Source organism: Pieris brassicae, chromosome 8 (genome assembly GCF_905147105.1).
Source record: "Pieris brassicae chromosome 8, ilPieBrab1.1, whole genome shotgun sequence".
Taxonomy (NCBI): domain Eukaryota; kingdom Metazoa; phylum Arthropoda; class Insecta; order Lepidoptera; family Pieridae; genus Pieris; species Pieris brassicae.
Genome location: NC_059672.1, coordinates 415,178 through 434,258, shown reverse-complemented (window position 1 = coordinate 434,258; position 19,081 = coordinate 415,178). Strand labels below are relative to the sequence as shown.

Below are 19,081 nucleotides of genomic sequence, written 5' to 3'. Positions count from 1 at the left end.
CACGCGCCTGATCACTGAGTAGCCATACATTGTATTTGTTTTCTTTTAAATTGTAACCGATATAGATCTTATAACCACATATGTAAAGTGTGATACGTTTTGAACAATATCAACAAATTAAAATTAACTGCCGTTTCATTACATTCAATATATTATTAAAACAAATTTTTCAAGACCTGTCACGTCTTTCAGGCCTTCGAGCTGGCGAAAGCGAAGTTAGACGTGACAGAACTGAGGAGCAACCTCAGTCAAGCCAACAAGAGGGCTGCAGATCTGGAGGTGAATCGAGTGCAGACGATTTCTAGGAATGAGGATATGGAAAAAGAAGTCAAGCAACTGCAAGAAGAGAAGCAGCATCTTGCGCAACAACTGGAGATGGTTTTGGCTAGGTGTGTTTGGATTTTGAAAATATGTAATTTCAATTGCACTACAAAAATGTTATTTTTATAATTATTTTGATTGAATTCAGGTTACGAGAAGAGGGCAACATCGGCGAATTGAAACAAAAGCTCAAAGACAAAGCGGAGCGGTGTCGAGAGCTTGAGACCGAGCTTGAGAACATGAAAGATCTCGTTGAGAGGTGAGAGGGATTGAAAATTAATTTAAATTTTCTTTATAACTTTTTAAATATTTTGTTTAACAATTTCAATTTACATCTCGAACCGTAACTGACATTTCTGAACAATAATAATTATAAAGTACATACCTTTAAAAGCAATATTTAAATAATACATACGTTTGGGAATCCAAGGCTTCGCGGTGGCCCCATGTCTCTGAGCGTGGAGCAACGCGATGGGGCTCGATCTCCTACTGCGGAGCTGGAGAGGGCTTTGAGGCAGCAGGTTCACCACTCACGAACCTTGGACGAGGACATCATGGAACAGGTGGGCTCATCTTTGATAAATTTGGCAGAGCTATTTTCAGTTTATTATAGAGTTTTGGATGCTTCTGTACTTATAGCATTTTTTTTAATATAAACGCATTTTTCTAGATATTATCGGCCAGCAGCGACGACAGAGAAGATATTCCGCGTCTGGCTCTCGACTCGTCCAAGTGAGTTGCAAATCTCTAGGCATCGAAATCGTTGACTTAGGCCACAGTTTAACGGGAACCTCTTTGCAGGTCTTCCAGCGTGCAGTCGTCGTCCAGCGAGCGTTTCGGCCGCCTCAAGGCCTCGTGCGAGAAGTTGCAGATGCAGGTGGACAACCTTCAGGCGCGGCTCGAAGATAAGGACGCGCTCATTGGGGAACTGCAAAGGTATAATATCGATACTTAACATTTTCAGTCTTTATAGATGGCTTACTATATTATATAGTAAGTATATAAGCTTCCAGGTGAACAGCATGGTTTTATCAATAATCGTTCTACGATAACTAACTTAACCATCTTTACATAGTTCATGTACTACAAAGTATGGATGGTAGGTATCACACCATCCAATTACATAAACTCCAACACCTAGGGATATGTGGTGACCTTCATCGGTGGTTGTGTTCATATATGCGGTTGGCAGTGCTTAAAGTGACTTTGTTCATATAAGCTCTGGAGTTCCACAAGGATCTATATTGGGTCCCCTGTTATACAATGCATATCTATGATATAAATAGTAGCATTAATATTCTAATTACCTTATGTTCGCTGATGATAAAAAATAAACAAAGAAGGAGACTGTTATAAAATCCAGGCTGACTTGAATAACCTTTGTAATTATTATAGACAAAATAGAATATCGGTTAATACTTCAAAATGTTTCAGTATAACTTTCACCAGAAAGACAAACAAAATTAACTTTAGTTGTACTATTAATAATAAATCCGTTAAAAATGTAGATTGTGTTCGCGATTTAGGTATGACGCTAGGCTATAAAATGACGTATAATGACCATATTGACACAATGGTTGACAAAGCCATGTTGGCAGCTTGGTTTCGTTAGACGTGTCAGTAAACATTTTCGTGATGTCGACTGTATGGATGTGATATACTATACACACGTAAGAACTATTCTCGAATATGATTGCTCGGTTTGGTCACCTAGTTTCACACAAGGAAAAAATTGAATTGAATCTCCTCTAAGACCATAATAAGTTTAATACGTATAAAGACGCGTGTGAACATTTTAAAATTAATATTATAGACTCTCGACGAAAACAATATGATTTATTGCTGCTACATGACATCATCTCCAATAAAATTAATTGCAGCTCCCTTCTAGAAAAAAATGCCCTTCCTTGTTCAATCAACCTTGAGAAAAAAATCGAAAAACCTCAACCATTGACCTCTGACCCCGAATAACTTTTTTAGCATACATCCAAAATTCAGCTTTCCGGGAATTTTTGTTAATTCAAATGTCTATATTGACCGGACTATAAGCTTATTGATTAAAAATATAATTATTCGTTAAGGATAAGAGAGAAGCTGAGTTCGGAGTGCGAAGGTCTTCGGCTGCGAGAGGAAGCTCTCGGAGACAACTCTGCGAGACTTCAGCTGCTTCTCGATGCCCAACAAGACACGGCCACGGCGCTGCAGGTGAGGTTTTTTCCTGGTCAGTTCAGAGTCAGTTCCCATAACACGCTTCTTCATCCCTTCCGCTCGCTTTTCAGAAACAAGACTCGAGTATGATTTCGATGCTCAAGCGTCGTCTCGAGAGCGCCATGAAGTCGGAATTGGAGCTGAGAGACAAAGAGCAGCAGCTGATGAACAGGATTCAGCATCTCGAAGCCAGGACCAAGGATGACAACAATGACGATAGACTTGCCGTCGAGGTGACATTTTTGTTTGCAATTGTTTATCGGATATATGAATATAGTTTTTCATCTGACATTTTTACTTTATGGATATTCATGGATTTCCTTCATTCCTCTACAGATGGAACATAATATTTTACATAATCGGGAAGACAATTTTTTTAATGTTCAAAGGATTTAAACCCTTTTTTGTAAATTAGGTTATCTTTGAATTAGTCATAAAATTTGAAATAAATAAAATATAAAAATTAATAAGTTTTGTTAAGAGAATTAACTCCCTTCAGGTCGAAAACGTGGGTCGTCTAAAAGGTGAAGTGCGAGTGCTAAAGTCCAAATTAGAGTTGGAGCGCACTCGGTACAACGAGCTGCAGTCCTTGATCGAGCAGATACGTGCGCAAGCGCAGAGGGAAGCAGATGCCCGGACGCAGATGTGTGCCCAACTTAAGACTGAACTCGCCGAACTTAGGAGGTGAGGCCTTTGCAATACTTAATTAATTTCTATTAAAAATTATAGTAGTGAGATGTGAGTGATTTTTTTCCAGGTTAAAGCACGAAATGGGCGTGGAGTTGGTGAGGGCTAAAGAGCTGTTAAGCATCCAGAACTCCGCCATCTCGCAGCTCAAGCAAGAGCTGGCGGCCGTTCACAAGCTGCAGAGACCTGCGGTTAGTACTTTTCTCTTGCTTCTTAATCGCGTCGAGCGATTTCTCGTTTGTTGTCGTCAATAAAGTAGTTCATAACCGACGATAATTTGTCTCATGCATCTCCAGGAGCTGGACGACACCCGCTACCTGATGGAAAGCCCTCGACCTCAAATAGTCAGGACTCCAATCTCCAACGACGAAAAAGAACACGCTGTAAGTGTTTGATATTTTTCAACTCCGTGAAGAATCGGTTGCGTAATTTAAGGTACACGTTTGTCTACGTCTGTCCATTTAAAATTTTGGGGTGAGCGTTTGTCGACGCAACGGAGAAGAAGAACAGAAGAAGAAACAAAGTCAAACTTCTTTTCCTTTTCTTTTTAAATCGCTTAAATAAAACCACGAATTACTCGTAAAATATAATTAAGTAAAAATCAAGATTGTTTGACAGTTGCGTTCGTTTTGCTGTGTATTTCATCGATGTAGTTGGTTATCTTGGGCACGTCGAAGGTGCTCGGCTTCTCTTCGGCGTCCGAGCACAACGGTTCCACCGCCCACAGCGTCACGGAGTACGACAGATACAAGACGCAATAGAGCACGTACAGAAGGCCGGTGACGCACGCGAGACCGATCGGATAAAGACGGCCGTTGACGTCGCTCTCGTTGCGCCAGTTGTCCTCCGTCCACGCTCGGAAGTATTGGCAGAATTTGCTGAAAATAATCCGTGATCAATAATTATTAAAACAGAGATGGAAGTGAACAAATCCAGCCATTCGAAAGACTCACTAGATGGCAGGCAAGGCCCTCTCCAGGATGCCCACGAGGCAATGCAGGAGATGGGAGACCAGCAGAACCAGCACCCACACGCACACCAAGTATGGCGGCCAACGGAAACTCCCCAATGCCGCTGAGAAATATTATATTATTTTTGCCTTAAATAAAAAGAGAATTAAATGGCGTGCGTATTGTTTGGAGATGTTAAGATGTGGGCAAAAACCTTGTATGAGCGCGCGATTGGCGTGTAAAGGGTCGCCATCCGAACGTTGATGTGCCTCGGTGCCGGCGCGTCGCCGTGCCTCCATCGCGCGCAGGGCGTGCTCCGACATCGTGCGCGCTCTCTGTTCGGACGATAACATCGACCTCTCCGTTCGAGACGGCTGAAACGAGTGCTTTGATTTCATGGCTTGTCTTAGAGCTAGACCTACATGGTCTAGTCTATCATGGTACAAAAGCTCAATATAGAAATGGAACAAATCTAATATAAACAGCAGTTCGAATACCGTCGGTGAGAGTTTGGCGAAGGACGAGGCCGGTCTCTTGTCGTTGTCCTCGAGGGCTGCCTCTTTTACGTTCAGCTCCGTCTTGGTGACGGACGGGTGGTCTCCGCACATTCTGCGCAATTTCAACTTCCTATAGTGAAGTTATTTAAAAAATAATTACGTTTCAGTTGTAATTTTTACACCACAAACTGTATTTTCGAAAAACTATTCGAGTTAACGTTAAAAAACCTGTCTTACACCATATCCGGCAACTTGGGCGTTTCGGGCTTCGGAGAATCCATAATTGTACTTCTAGAAATTATATGAGCATTCTTAAAACAGCGGAATTTTTGTAAAAAATATAAATGGGTTAAAAATAGTTCGCGAGTTTTCCCGACGTCAACTGAAAGGAAAATAATATGGCGTGTGACAGCTTTCTGTTTTGGAATATTTTTTAAATTAACTCGACGTTTCGGAACTAAATAGATTGTATATTTGATTTTAATAATCTTTAAAACTGTTGCAAATTGTTAGGTTTCTTGTTTTTAATTAACAATGTTGTGTCTCAGGATTTTAGCCCAAGATCATAGATTTGACATCGATTGTAAATAATTTAACCGTGACAATGTTTTATGTATGATATTTGTAATTGATCCTTTTAAAAGATCCTAAGTATTTGCGATATTGAGGCACATTGCTGTTTAGGAAACTGTACCAATGGCCCGATAGGTCTGCCGGATCGACTAGTTCTAATATTTAGAAATGTCTTTAAAATTAACCAAAGCGGCTTTATTATTAACCGTGGTGTACCGTTCCTGTGTCATAGGGGTGCTTTAAATATAAGAGTATATAAGTTGTACTCTATATTAACCACTCGCGTAAAACAATAGAATATAAGCAAAATAATTAAATGTTAATTACAATTTAACGAATGAATGCAATGCAACAGTCGAAGAGATTGCATGCGACTGGCTATACTCTCGGGGCGTAACTCCCATGATTTAGTTAATTGCTATGAACGAATGAATGCAATGCAACAGTCGAAGAGACTGGCTATACTCTCGGGGCGTAACTCCCATGATTTTGTTAAGTGCTATGAACGAATGAATGCAATGCAACAGTCGAAGAGATTGCATGCGACTGGCTATACTCTCGGGGCGTAACTCCCATGATTTAGTTAATTGCTATGAACGAATGAATGCAATGCAACAGTCGAAGAGACTGGCTATACTCTCGGGGCGTAACTCCCATGATTTTGTTAAGTGCTATGAACGAATGAATGCAATGCAACAGTCGAAGAGATTGCATGCGACTGGCTATACTCTCGGGGCGTAACTCCCATGATTTAGTTAATTGCTATGAACGAATGAATGCAATGCAACAGTCGAAGAGATTGCATGCGACTGGCTATACTCTCGGGGCGTAACTCCCATGATTTAGTTAATTGCTATGAACGAATGAATGCAATGCAACAGTCGAAGAGAGTAGACGAACGCTCGTCTGGTTTCGCTCTCGTGGCGTAACTCCCATGATTTAGTTAATTGCTATGAACGAATGAATGCAATGCAACAGTCGAAGAGACTGGCTATACTCTCGGGGCGTAACTACGACGATTTAGGAAAACGCCACGCTTATAGAACTAAGAAATCCCGCCTCTAAAACTGAGTGAGCAAAATGTACAGTGATGGTTCGTACACAGAAAGGAAAATAATACCGTGCTCGTATATCTATCTTTAGCTAATTCTTTGGAATGGAGATGTTTAGGAGACTCGTATTTTCAATCAATTCAAGTTAAAAAAATATATTTTCAGATCCGGCACCTCCAAAGCCGGTGTCTACGGCTAGAGAGCTGGCGGAAGGCGCTGGTGTGGCAGAAGAGATATTTGCAGAGAGTGGTGACCGGCTTCCAGGAGATCGAGAGAAGTCTGACACCGGCCGGTCACGTTTCCCCGCAACTTTCGGGGAAAAGAAGATTTAGGTAAAAGTTTTTTGTTTTCTAAAAATCTTGAAGCGTCGGTCACAAGAATTGTCATAGATTGGCAAAAGTGTTTTTTTTTCTATTAATGGTTTTATGTTTTCCGATGCCAGGTGCATAGTGCGCGTCGTAGTAACAGTGATACGTATGCAATACCTCGTACGTAGACGCCACCACGTGCGATCGGTGGCCGCCGCGTGCTTACTTCGGGACGTTCACGACGCGCCTACGCCGACACAGACGCACACTCCCACCCACGCACACACGTACAGCACGCCCCTGACCAAAACGCTCACGAGGGCGCGTGCGCTCAACTTGGGGACGCCCATACGGGCCAGTCCGCTCGCGGCGGGCTTGCTCAGACACGGTTTGATGGACTTGCCGCGAGACCACGGTGAGTGGTCTTTTAATTTAAATCATTTTCATATTATTCTAATTTTGATATTAGGATAAATTTTCTCCAAAGAGTATACGTCCAAAACTGTCATCGCCAACTCGAATTGTACTTTAATCTTTTAAAGCTCAGTTCGAAACGACATTTAAATTAATTTCCGAGTGACTCAGCCCGGTAAACGGTCAAACGGTAGCGGTGGACCGGTTCCAAAAATACCTGCGCTTAAACCGGAGTGAACCTTGATGAAGTAATTTTTTATGGAGGGTTACGGAACTTTTAACAGTTTGTGCTTACGATAACAATAAATGATTGCAGAAGATAACGATCGCCGCTCAGGATTCAACTCGCCTCGCGACGCGAGATTCATTCTCAGGTATTTCCAAACGATTTATCTCATTCTCATTCTCTCTCTATCTCATTTTCACACTCTCGAGCTCACACTTAGCCACAAATGTCGTCTAATAATAGCCTCTCATCTCAGCTCTCCTCGAGGCGAAGCGGCTGCGGCGTACTTAAGTAAACTGGACGCCTTCGGCGGGCGCTCGGGACGGACCCTGGACGAGGACGCGCCCTGACCGAGCTGCTCTCCACTTTAGAGATCCCTCCCGCTGGAACTCCAGGCCTTATTACCTCTTAAAGCTCTGCATTCAGACTAACCAGTTGCTCTCCAACTGTCACCCATCGATAAAACAAAGATTATTTATTAAGCCCGACGTGGCCTCGACAGCGTGCTCCAACGTCACATTTAGCGCTTAAGGTGCCTCAATGTTGAGGCCCGGCCTCCATCACATATTAGTTTAGAATTAGTTTAGTGCCAAAATTAGTTATTGTGTAACTTAATTTATTTTAGTGTATGTCGTTATCCGCCTATGTGTGCGTGTGAACGTTTAACTGTTTAACGGAACAGTCACGATGAACTGCGGATGCCCTGGAGGTATTTTATGTTTGGATGAAGTCATTGTGTCGAAGGTAGACTTCGGATTGACCAATTCGTAGAAAACAGTAGAGTGTGTACGGAACCTTATTGTTTATACGTTTTTATAAGTTTTTTTTTTCATAAATTTTATTAAGTTATATGAGCTAGTAGATTCTGGAGAACTCGGTCGCGCGTGTATAAACGCCCTAAATATTTTAGTGATCGACGCACGAAAGTACAAGTTAGGTTAAGTCTCTCCGTTCTTTTTCTGACGAGTAGTTAACTCTGACCGTAGGTCGAGCTGCAGAACGGGGCTTCGGTCCGACCGACTCCGAGCGAAACATTCTCGAACGTTCCACGAAAACCGACATTTATTTTTCAGTTAGCTTTAAGATTTGTACATTTTTAATATTTACGTTCCGGTACTTCCTAACTGGCAACATTAACCGGAGACCTATCGAACAGTTTGAACTCCTTACGTAAACTAATATGTCAATTTATTTATTTTTATTCATAAAATTATTTGATATGACAAATTGCCATCGAAGTACCTTACACAAATTCACCTTTGCCATAATTTTCCTAACAATAGACAATACATAGAGTGAGCCAAAGCAAAAAGTATTAAACGACTTTATTGACAATTGACATTATTTTGTTATCTGTATTCAACTTAGTTTAATTACGATGTGAAATTTAGATTAAGAGTTACGGAATCCACCGCACAACCTGCGGCCAACTGTTTTCGTGACCAGGCTATAATTTGAAGTTCTAATTAATGGTTTGTCATGACCCTGCAGAAATCCCAAGGTTTATAGTCAGTTCACCCTCAGTGTATTCATTATAATTGCTACAATTACACTCAAAGCGACCAAAGATACCTAGATTAAGACAAACAAACAAACATACCCAACGACAATTTATTTGAAAATTTCACATCATCTAGTCACAGCTCCATCGTGCCATACTCTTGTTAAAATATGTTCAAAAAGTAAAAAATAAAAGTATTTTGTAAGTCTGCGTTTTATTTCTTCAGCTCGCAACGGCAGGACTCGGTCTTGCAGGGCACCAGCTTCGGCGGCGAACCCTTCGGAGGGGGAATCTGAATTATCTTTCGAACTTTTTTAACTCGAGACGCTATCGCTCGTAGATCAGATTTAACACGTTAATTTCAATCGGAACCTGGAGAGAACAACTCACGGGCTTCGTCTGCAGCCCATTAGCGGGGCCCTTGCGCTTGTACTCCGCCACGGGCTCCTGCTGCCGTTCCGGCTTCGAAGGACCAGCGACGGACTGAAACATTCATTTACTTAAAACAAACTGATGTCTTATTTCCCTTAATAATACAATAAAACTGAAATCTATTACCCGAGTGGGTCGCAGGCCGTCCCTCTTGCCGTCCGCTTCGTCGGCGGGGGGCGCAGGGTAGCAGTAGTCGGGGTCCGGCTTGGACACGTCTCGCGGGGCGTAGTCCCCGAAGTGCTCCTGCAGGGACCCGGGTAGGGGCGGCATCGCGTACAATCGGTATTGCTTGCAGTAGCGCTGAAACCGAGTTATTTATTGAGAAGTACGACTTCACAGGCCGATCCCCCTAATAATCAGGATTCCAGTCCCGGTGAAAGAATTTATTTATTTATTAAATCTTGCCACATCATACATTGTACTTAATCTACTGCATATTTAATATAATCTTTCATCTTATATGTATGTCAAGTAAAGTGTTTCAAAAACGAAATTAAAAATTAAAACATATACAAAAACATCATCAGCAAAACAGCGAATTAGGTTCGAGATACGCACCTAACAACGCTTTCTCTATAACCGATCAGCCCACTACCGAATCCAGCTCCGGATAAGCACTATACAATCCGTTGAAACCGCATCCAAAGAGATTTGCTTCTCCTAGGTTGAGTTGAGACTCCTAGGTTGGTTTTTGTAGGAGGAATTTGGTAGATATGTCTGATGTTAGACCCAGGGAATGTCAAAGGTCACTGCTCTGTGTACGATTATTTAGCAGTTAATTTATTTATTAACACTTCGCTACATTACAATATAAAAAAAAATTGAACATAATTAAATCAAAAGGAGGGCAACTGTGAGTAGAGAAAAAAATAAAAATGTATTAAATTACATACGATAGGCAAGTAGTACAAAAATACATGTTATACACAGTTATTAAGACAAAACTGAACAGGCAACAAAGAAAACAAACTAAACTAAAAAGATGATACATTAAAAAGTAAAAAGACACATAAATCACGATAATTTAAGAAATATATAAGAAGTTAACACCAGCTAAAGTTCCCCGATCATACAGTGATATCATATTAAATTTTTTAAGTCTAAAAGCTAGGTGTCGCGCAAAAGATTTTTGAATGCTATCAACGCGTTGCGAATGGATAGCAATAGCAGATTCCATATAATACTGCCTTATTGAACAAGACCAGAGCGCTGTACAGTACCGTATGTGATAACTACTTTGTTAACCTGAGACATAAACGTCAATTTTTTGTCAATAATTACACCCAAGTCACGAATCTCTTGAACCTCCATCAATGGCGCGCCGTCAAGTTTTTTTTCTTGTGTACTTAATATGAAAGCAGTTGTTTATATTGAGGACCATACCATTTAAAAAGCATAATTTTTTTATACCATTAAGGTCACTTTGAACTAGAGCAGCGTCACAGACAGAGTTAATAACTTTATAATTTTTAAATCATCAGCGAAGAGAGACGCTTTCCAGTGCTCTATATGATTCCTAACGTCGTTGACAAATAATAAAAATATCAACGGCCCCAAATGTGATCCTTGGGGAAAACCAAATCGCGCAATGTATGCTTCAACCACTACTGACTGAGGTCTGTTAAGAAGATATTATATAAACCAGTTCATTAAATTTTCTCTTATTCCATACCCACGTAGCTTCCGAATGAGTAACACGTGACTGACTTTGTTAAAGGAATTGCTAAAGTCAGTATATACTGCATCAATCTGGCACCCACGATCTAATTCCTGAAATGTTTCAGTCACAAAAGACATGAAGCTCGTTTGAATTGACCATCCTCTCCTAAAACCATGATGATCATCAATGATACAGCCGTCGACACTTGGAGATTATGGCATACAGGACAGACTCAAAGAGCACGAAAAAACAAGTTAGAATACAAATTTAGGTAATTTTTAGCGTCGGTAATCTCCCATTTTATACGCAGGTACAACACGAGACCTTTTCCATTCTGAAGGAAAAACACCATCTTTAAGAGATCTATAATATATTATAAATAATGGTTAGGGGCAAAGATAACACACGTTTTACAAAAATAGGGGGAATCCAGTCTGGCCCAGCTCCTTTATTAGTATCAAGTCCTTTTATTTTCTTAGATATTTCATCTTCACTAACGCTCAGGGACATTAGGCCATCAACATTGCCAACATCATCTGGAGTGGAAATGCCAACAAGTGATTCATCACAAGTATATATAGACGAAAATTTATATGAAAAAAGATTAACAATACCAGGTGATGACTGAGTTGTAACATCGTCCATTTTCATGAAAGAAAACGGGGCGTGACCACCTTTCTTATTCTTTATAAAACTCCAAAAACATTTAGCATTATTAGGAATGCTTGTCTCAATATTTCGCTAATATTTAGTGTAGCAGTCATCATAAAGTTTCTGACAACGTTTTCTGATAATGTGTTACTCTTTTTCGTCTCGAGGATTCTTGTATATTCGATACCTCTTACGTGTTCTTCAGCAAGTAGTTTTATTAAGGAGGAACTGAACCACACCGGATATTTAGATTTCACGATGGACGTTTTAGGAACAAATTTAGATTTCACGATGGACGTTTTAGGAACAAATTTATTTATAGTAGTGGTAAGAATTTTGTAGAACTCAGATACCATATCATTCCAGTCGATCGTTTTCAGATAAGCTTGGATGGGATTCTGAGGAAACTGATAGACATATTACTTAATACTAAATCTAAAAAACGATCATGGCTAATACCTATACTGTTAAATTGCTTTAGGCTATTAATATACATAAAATCAATCAAGGCAAAGCCAAGTGTATTGTTATAATTACAAGATATCATAAAAACTACACTATTTAGCGATCTCCAATGAATGAACCCTAGATTGACATCACCAAGAATAATGACATCATCGCTTAAGTTCAAAGCGCTATCAATGACGTCTAAAAAATGTGTCCCAATCTTTACAGGAGGATATACTACACATATTGAAAGTTTCTTTATTATTTGATTAATATTTATATGTAAGGTGACCCATAAGTCCTCAACATCCGATTCCCATGCCTCAACTCTAAAAGAAGAAATTTCTTTGTAGACTCCCAATATGACACCGATCCCCAATGGGATCCCCATCCGATTTGGTATTGGTAGAACTTGAGCGATCTCTACGATAAACAGTGTATCTATTGTCAAATAATTCCATGTGTGAAATACCAGATTTCAGCCAAGTTTCAGTAAGAGCGACGATCTTATAATTATTAGTTTACAAACATTTGAGAAAGTTTGCTGATTTAGTTCTCAACCCTTGAATTGAAAGTTACTAAGCTAAAGATACAAAAAGCTTAAAATATAATATACTATACTATGTTAAAAGATTTAAGGTTTCGTTAATCTTTATAAGCAAGGCTTGGCAGTTTTAGTTCTTTTTTGTAAAAACGCGTCCATTGCGAATTACCGCGTAAAAAGCATTGTTTTTCTGACCTATTCTCAGGGATCCCATTAATCAATATGTTATTCTCCCGGACGTGAAGTTCAACAGAAGTTAGCCGGTTCGTTAGGTCAGTCTCTGTTATCTGAGTTCTACAAAATTCTTACCACTACTATAAATAAATTTGTTCCTAAAACGTCCATCGTGAAATCTAAATATCCGGTGTGGTTCAGTTCCTCCTTAATAAAACTACTTGCTGAAGAACACGTAAGAGGTATCGAATATACAAGAATCCTCGAGACGAAAAAGAGTAACACATTATCAGAAAACGTTGTCAGAAACTTTATGATGACTGCTACACTAAATATTAGCGAAATATTGAGACAAGCATTCCTAATAATGCTAAATGTTTTTGGAGTTTTATAAAGAATACGAAAGGTGGTCACGCCCCGCTTCCCTCTTGCATGAAAATAGACTTTAAAGTCTAATGTGACTCGAGAGGTTAACCTCTCGTGGTCTTTTTTTAAGTTCACTATTCCCATAACCTTCTCCTCAAGAGAAGATTTTATATCGTCAAATTGTCGACCCAGGAAGCAGATTGTGTCCTGGAACCCAGCAACCCTTTCAGTGAGATTATTAAGTTCCGATGTCACCAATCGCTTAATTGTCACAGTGAGGATTGAAGATCCTGTTGCAAAATATCTTGCAATTTATCTTCAGTGACATATTCCAGTTCTGAGTTGCGAAGTCTATTGCGGGGTCTGTGTGATGGGTTTATTCGCTACGTTACTTTATCAAAGCACGGAGGTTCACTTTCTGGACTTTCATCTTGTGAGCTCGTATTGTGGGGGCTTCCATCAGAATTTTTGCAAGTGACCAATGACGTGGTTGCATTGCTAACATTAGACCGTTTCCTAGAGCATTCGGGACACCTATTATATTATTATTATTATTATACCTGCCATTTGCCTTGCGACCATCTCAACAAAGCGCTCGTTGAGATGGTCAAGATATGACAGCACAAAAAGTCTGTTTTTGGTAGCTCAATATGACAGCTAGCACAACAGTTTGAAGGCGCCATTGCAACTTTATTTATATATGTATATAAAAAAAGAAAAAACTGTTTTGAATCTCGGATTGGAACCTAGTGCCGGTTTACACAATGTAATATTGGTGGCGCTCTGCAACATATATATATATATATATATATATATATATGTTATTATTATATATTCCAGTCCAGTAGTGGAATGCAAACGCACAACGCGTCACCGCGTTGAACAAAAACTTGACACTATTTCACTGAATTGATGCATATGATTATTATAAATAATCAAAAATCTGTCAATGTGCAAATGTTAATATGATTCACTTGCGTATTTTTCCATTTAGCGTCTTGTTAATGTTTAAGACGACCACTGCTGCAGAGCACTTGTTATTATGTTGTAACTTTGATTATCCCATTAAAATTTAACACAGCAACTTAGAATAGTCACACACTGCACTACTTTGCTTTGCTTAATTCACTTAAAACAACATACTAGCAATATTAAAATTTAACACAGCAACTTAGAATAGTCACACACTACACTACTTTGCTTTGCTTAATTCACTTAAAACAACATACTAGCAATATTAAAATTTAACACAGCAACTTAGAATAGTCACACACTGCACTACTTTGCTTTGCTTAATTCACTTAAAACAACATACTAGCAATATTAAAATTTAACACAGCAACTTAGAATAGTCACACACTGCACTACTTTGCTTTGCTTAATTCACTTAAAACAACATACTAGCAATATTAAAATTTAACACAGCAACTTAGAATAGTCACACACTGCACTACTTTGCTTTGCTTAATTCACTTAAAACAACATACTAGCAATATTAAAAATAAATCAATGGTGCGACAACTTTTTAGGTCTGGGCCTCAGATTTCTGTATCTGTTTCGTGATCGTTTGTCAATCTAATAGACAAGTAGGTGATCAGCCTCCTGTGCCTGACTTTTTGGGTCTAAGGCGAACCGGTTTTCTCACGACGTTTTCCTTCACCGTTCGAGCTAATGTTAAATACGCACATAGAAAGAGAATCCATTGGTGCACAGCCGGGGATCCAACCTACGACCTCAGGGATGAGAGCCGTACGCTGAAGCCCCTAGGCCGACACTGCTCAATATTAGTGGAATTTATATTTTTAATTGTATTTCTACACGGGAGCCGATGTGTACGGTACCCACAACGCGAACAAACAAATCGGGCATAAGCCTGATAAAAATCTAACAAACCACGCATTGACCCATATCCCATTTTGGGAATGCGGAACTTGAACGATTTCAATTTTTCAGAAACTGGATAAGGATTACAAACTGTTATGGTCAGTCCAGAATTAGCAAAAGTATTTTAAAATCTACATGCAATCGCATCAGGTCGAGGGAAGTCATTAAATATCTTCTTCAAATTCGAGTAATAAGTTAACTGGATGGGGGGTAAATAACAATAGAAAAAGACTCACATCGACGGCCCTGTGCAGGGCGTACTCCGGCCGATGGTGCTCCCGAGCCTCGTCCAGAAGCTTTCCGCCCAAAGTCAGCAGCTTGTTGTCGGCCTCTCGAAGCTTCTTCTCGGCCAGTTCGCCGTAAAAGTAGCGCGTCTCCGCCAGCTCTTTGGCCTCGCGATCGTCGCGCTCTTTCTGAAAAGATTGAAAATTTCATGGTAATTTGTATTCCTACCGGGAATCTAACACGATACGATAAATGAATGAATGAAAACCGTATAGAAGTGACTGTCACACTCACCCACAACTTGAGTATATCTTCGCGATACTCTCTTATTTTCTTTTCCTTCTCTTGTTTCAATTTCTCTTTGAAGTCTTCGTAGAGCTCGGCATTTTTGAATCTAAAATTAGTAAACTGTTTAAGAGGCCACCCACATTACTCCGTCTATCACTTTACAGCTAGATTTAATGTCGGTCAGCTAAGAACCTGTTCATGATCTCCCACTGCCTCATGGTGTTGAACTCGTGTATTCGCTGCTCTTCTTTTTTGAGGAAGGCTTCTCTCACCTCCTTCCTCTCCGCTATGAACTTCTCTCTCTTTCGGGCATCTGCGGCTCGACGGGCGTCCGCTCTGAAAGATACTCACGTATAGAGGCTATTTCAAATTTAAAAAAGGTAGCACAAAGCACTCACGCAGCCTCTTTCTCCCGAATGGCCTTCTGCAGGTGCTCGTTCTCTAGGGCCTCTCGCGCCGCATCTCCGCTCTCCAGCTTCTTGCTGATCGCCTCCAGCACCCGCAGCTTCTCTGCTTTCAACTAGAAACAGAAAAAGATCTCAATACGATCGACCGAGCAAGTATTTCAAAAACTAAGTCTGGTTCTGAAAGGTCCAAGAGGCATAGGTGTAAACATATAATGGAATTTATTTTTAACTTGCATTCTTCAAAAGTTACATCGTTTCATTGATTAGAGATTGACACAACGCATCTACAAAAAAATTTCGAATACAGACATCGCTCTCGGTCTGCTTCCGTCTCCGTGCGACCCTGGCGGTGGCCTTCTGCAGAACTTCGATGAGCTTGTCGTCGCACTTGTCCCTCGCGTCGGCCTCCTGCCGTCTGTGCTCGTACTCCTGGCGGGCTCGCCGCATGTCCGATAGGATTCGGGCCTTTTCAGCGCTTTTCTAGAGGATTCATCGAGCTTAAAAATTCTAAAAACTAGTCAATTTAAGCAATATGGAAAATAGAATACTAAATGGGATCTCGATTATATTCAGAAAAGTTGAAATGGATGGAAGTTTGGAAAAATTGGTGATCTTAAACCCTATTCCATGAAAAGCATTACTTTGGAACGTCGATAACTTCTCGAAGACTATAAATATTAATAAATATAATATATTCAAAGACTCACGAACTCCTCCTCAAACTTCTTAAGTTCGTCCATCTCCTCGTTGGCTCTGATGTTGTCCACCTTCTGCATCTCCAGTTCTGACTCGTATTCTGTACGATTGCGTTCGGACACCTCATGAGCTCTAAAAAGAACATGTTTCACATAAAAATGTTTTGTTTTTATTTGTCATTTTTAAGATAGCGTAATGTGGACTCAATCAATAAAGGTTGTATTTTGTATCAAACAAATTCTTTCTAAAACTCATTTTTGTGATTATTATGACAAAAAATTTAAGATTCCTGACGTTGAATACCGTGGGCTGCGGAGAGCGCCATATATCGGCCATACAATGCGCAGAGGCGATGAAAACTTGGAAAAACTGATCGTGGTTGGTAACACAGATTGAAGATCAGGTGGTGGACAGTAAGAGAGGCACATACTTCCCAGAGAAACAAATTATGCGCTCCAGATGTTTCTTTGGACTAAAAAGACAGCCATTGAAATGACAATTGAGCCATAAGAACAAAATAGCTCTTACTGGTCTAAAATCTCTTTCTGATGTTGCTTATTGACTTCGAACCGTCTGTTCTTCCGCAGATCGTTTAACTCGTGCCACTCCTTCGCCTTTCGTATGATGTCATCGTCATCTTTCCTCTTCTGCTCTTCTTCGAGTCTCTTTAACTCATTGTTAAACTTTATTTGCTCTTGGCGTTCTTTTTGTATTGCAGTTTCAATTACTGCTCTGCAATTAAGATTAGAATATTATTTTAATTATTTACGCAGATTTAAATGGCTGGATTGGAACGCCTTTATCTCAATTGCGTAAGCTATTATACATATATTATGTATGTCGTTGATAGCTTGAAAACTGAAATATATAAAAATCCAAACGCGTTATTTGTTTCGCTTTCTTTATACCTTTTTTTATGTAATAGGAGGCAAACAGGTCGGAGCCTCATCTGAGGTTAAGTGATACCGCCGCCCATAGACACTCGCACTGCCAGAAGGCTCGCTAGCGCGCAGCTGGCCTTTTAAAAATTGGGATGCTCTTTTCTTAAAGGAGTCAAATTGTTCCACATAGTGACGGTACGCAGCAGAAATTGTCTTAAGAAACGACGATTCGAATCACTCTTCGTTGAATACGGTCAAGTTCAAGGAGCTGGTACTGGAGAGCTCCCGTCCAGAGGTAAGAACAATACTCCATGTGGGGCCGAATTTGCGTTTCACTAGTGGGCGATGGGTCGGATTTGCAAAGTTATAGAAAAAATGGGCAAACGAAACCGTTTCTTACCAACGTTGACGCTAGCTTGACGATGAGAGGTATGATTAAGTTCCAGCGGAAAACTGTAGAGCTTGCCTTTAAAAGTCGGCGACGTATATCTAACATTGATATTACATAAAAACAAGTCATCCGTCGCGTCGTCGTCTGTCTGTTCACTATAAACTTAAAAATCACTGCACGGAATTTATTACGGTTTTCACCAATGTGTTGTTTAATAATTTTTCAAAGTTGACGGGCCTCGGTTGCCTCGGTAGGATTATATTCAACTCACGACAGAAGCAACTTCGGCGCATCTTTGTTCTTGAAGACAGTTTCCCTGGCGCTGTACATCAGTTCCCTTTGCTCTTGACGCTTCTTCCGCAGGTACTGCTGGTAGAAGCGGCTGTTCGCCTGCTCAGCTGCTTCAATACGGGCTCGACGGACTTCTTCACTACGCTTATTTACATTCTGCAATATAAAAGTGCTTAACACATTTATGAGCATTATATTTTCTGCCTCTATGCCTTAGTGGTTAACACGCACTTTTACCCCAGTGCTGTTGAGTTTGAGTTACGGCGAAACAACTTTATACACATTTAATATATTTAACAGACAATACCTATGTAAGATATATACTTATAAATAACTTAAAGTTATACCTCTAGAGAATTAGGCCAGTGCTTGGTCATGTTCCTACTGGATTCGTTTAAATGTTTGACGTATTCTCTTCGTCTAGCCACTTCTGGATCTTCACGATTTGAATCAGTCCATTTTATTATTTTGGACCATTCGTCCTTTGACATAACTAACGGCATTGCTAAAAAGACCAAAATAATAAGTATTAAAAAGTTTAGTCAATATTCGGAACCTTGACATAGCAACGCATAGTGTTGTATATTTTACGTACCTTGTTGTATACGCTTTTCAGACTTTATTTAAAATTTTATCTATAAAGTTTATTTTCAAAAAGCAGAGAGCATGCACATAAACTCACAAAATAATAAATATGACAGCGGAGCAAAGACAAAATTGATAGAATTCCACATTTCTACAAAAATATGCTTCTGAATACCCTGCCAGATTTTAAAGTCACATAGAAGAGAGAATATTTATTATTATTATAAGAGTATATTTCATAAAAACCTTGTAAAAACACGATTCAAAAAAAACATGACAATTTATTCAAAATGTCACGATTGGAAATACGATGTGTATTTAAACATTTTATGTTATATTTCATATCCTGACTTGTTTTCTCTGGACACTGAGAAACATAGACTAATTTAAAAACGTTAGGACTTTAGGAATGATTGAAGCGC

At 39.8% G+C, this 19,081-nt stretch overlaps 3 protein-coding genes across 14 annotated transcripts in view; 1 reads left to right on the top strand and 2 right to left on the bottom strand.

Annotated features, from left to right (window-relative positions):
- Positions 1-8,942, top strand: part of LOC123713221 (golgin subfamily B member 1-like) — a 51,399-nt gene extending 42,457 nt beyond the window's left edge. For all 10 annotated transcript variants that reach the window (XM_045666792.1, XM_045666790.1, XM_045666789.1 and 7 more), the window contains 14 exons: positions 193-389; positions 470-580; positions 752-884; positions 992-1,053; positions 1,123-1,257; positions 2,403-2,526; positions 2,601-2,762; positions 3,029-3,213; positions 3,287-3,407; positions 3,513-3,599; positions 6,454-6,620; positions 6,731-7,011; positions 7,327-7,384; positions 7,493-8,942. In XM_045666792.1, the coding sequence (XP_045522748.1) occupies positions 193-389; positions 470-580; positions 752-884; positions 992-1,053; positions 1,123-1,257; positions 2,403-2,526; positions 2,601-2,762; positions 3,029-3,213; positions 3,287-3,407; positions 3,513-3,599; positions 6,454-6,620; positions 6,731-7,011; positions 7,327-7,384; positions 7,493-7,586 (1,917 nt within the window). In that variant the 3' untranslated portion in view covers positions 7,587-8,942. The remainder of the gene's footprint in view (positions 1-192; positions 390-469; positions 581-751; positions 885-991; positions 1,054-1,122; positions 1,258-2,402; positions 2,527-2,600; positions 2,763-3,028; positions 3,214-3,286; positions 3,408-3,512; positions 3,600-6,453; positions 6,621-6,730; positions 7,012-7,326; positions 7,385-7,492) is intronic.
- LOC123713224 lies at positions 3,790-5,056 on the bottom strand. 2 transcript variants are annotated; one of them, XM_045666803.1, is made up of 5 exons: positions 4,901-5,056; positions 4,664-4,793; positions 4,381-4,540; positions 4,170-4,290; positions 3,790-4,094 (listed from the first exon to the last, which is right to left on the bottom strand). In XM_045666803.1, exons 1-5 carry the CDS (start codon positions 4,942-4,944, stop codon positions 3,818-3,820), a joined length of 732 nt encoding a protein of 243 aa, XP_045522759.1. In that variant the 5' UTR covers positions 4,945-5,056; the 3' UTR covers positions 3,790-3,817. The 2 variants fall into 2 exon arrangements, with proteins under 2 accessions (XP_045522759.1, XP_045522760.1); XM_045666804.1 differs by having other exon boundaries at positions 4,664-4,775.
- Positions 8,832-19,000, bottom strand: LOC123713222 (golgin subfamily A member 6-like protein 6). Of its 2 annotated transcripts, none has more exons than XM_045666802.1 (13): positions 18,906-19,000; positions 18,422-18,579; positions 18,055-18,230; positions 17,040-17,243; positions 16,523-16,643; positions 16,125-16,295; positions 15,807-15,928; positions 15,601-15,744; positions 15,415-15,514; positions 15,132-15,308; positions 9,296-9,469; positions 9,128-9,220; positions 8,832-9,014 (listed from the first exon to the last, which is right to left on the bottom strand). In XM_045666802.1, exons 2-13 carry the CDS (start codon positions 18,575-18,577, stop codon positions 8,952-8,954), a joined length of 1,701 nt encoding a protein of 566 aa, XP_045522758.1. In that variant the 5' UTR covers positions 18,578-18,579; positions 18,906-19,000; the 3' UTR covers positions 8,832-8,951. The 2 variants fall into 2 exon arrangements, with proteins under 2 accessions (XP_045522758.1, XP_045522756.1); XM_045666800.1 differs by lacking the exon at positions 18,906-19,000 and adding an exon at positions 18,670-18,899.
- Positions 19,001-19,081: the final 81 nt, after the last annotated feature.

Excerpts from the sequence above, each read along its gene's own strand:
- LOC123713222 (XM_045666802.1), bottom strand. The coding sequence starts at position 18,577 with ATGCCGTTAGTTATGTCAAAGGACGAATGGTCCAAAATAATAAAATGG. Across the intron at positions 17,244-18,054 it reads GCGCCGAAGTTGCTTCTGTC|AGCAGTAATTGAAACTGCAA; the intron begins GTGAGTTGAATA and ends TCTTAATTGCAG. Across the intron at positions 15,929-16,124 it reads GGAAGCAGACCGAGAGCGAT|TTGAAAGCAGAGAAGCTGCG; the intron begins GTCTGTATTCGA and ends TTCTGTTTCTAG.
- LOC123713224 (XM_045666803.1), bottom strand. The coding sequence starts at position 4,944 with ATGGATTCTCCGAAGCCCGAAACGCCCAAGTTGCCGGATATGGT. Across the intron at positions 4,794-4,900 it reads CCCAAGTTGCCGGATATGGT|GAAGTTGAAATTGCGCAGAA; the intron begins GTAAGACAGGTT and ends ACTTCACTATAG. Across the intron at positions 4,291-4,380 it reads CAATCGCGCGCTCATACAAG|CGGCATTGGGGAGTTTCCGT; the intron begins GTTTTTGCCCAC and ends AATATTTCTCAG.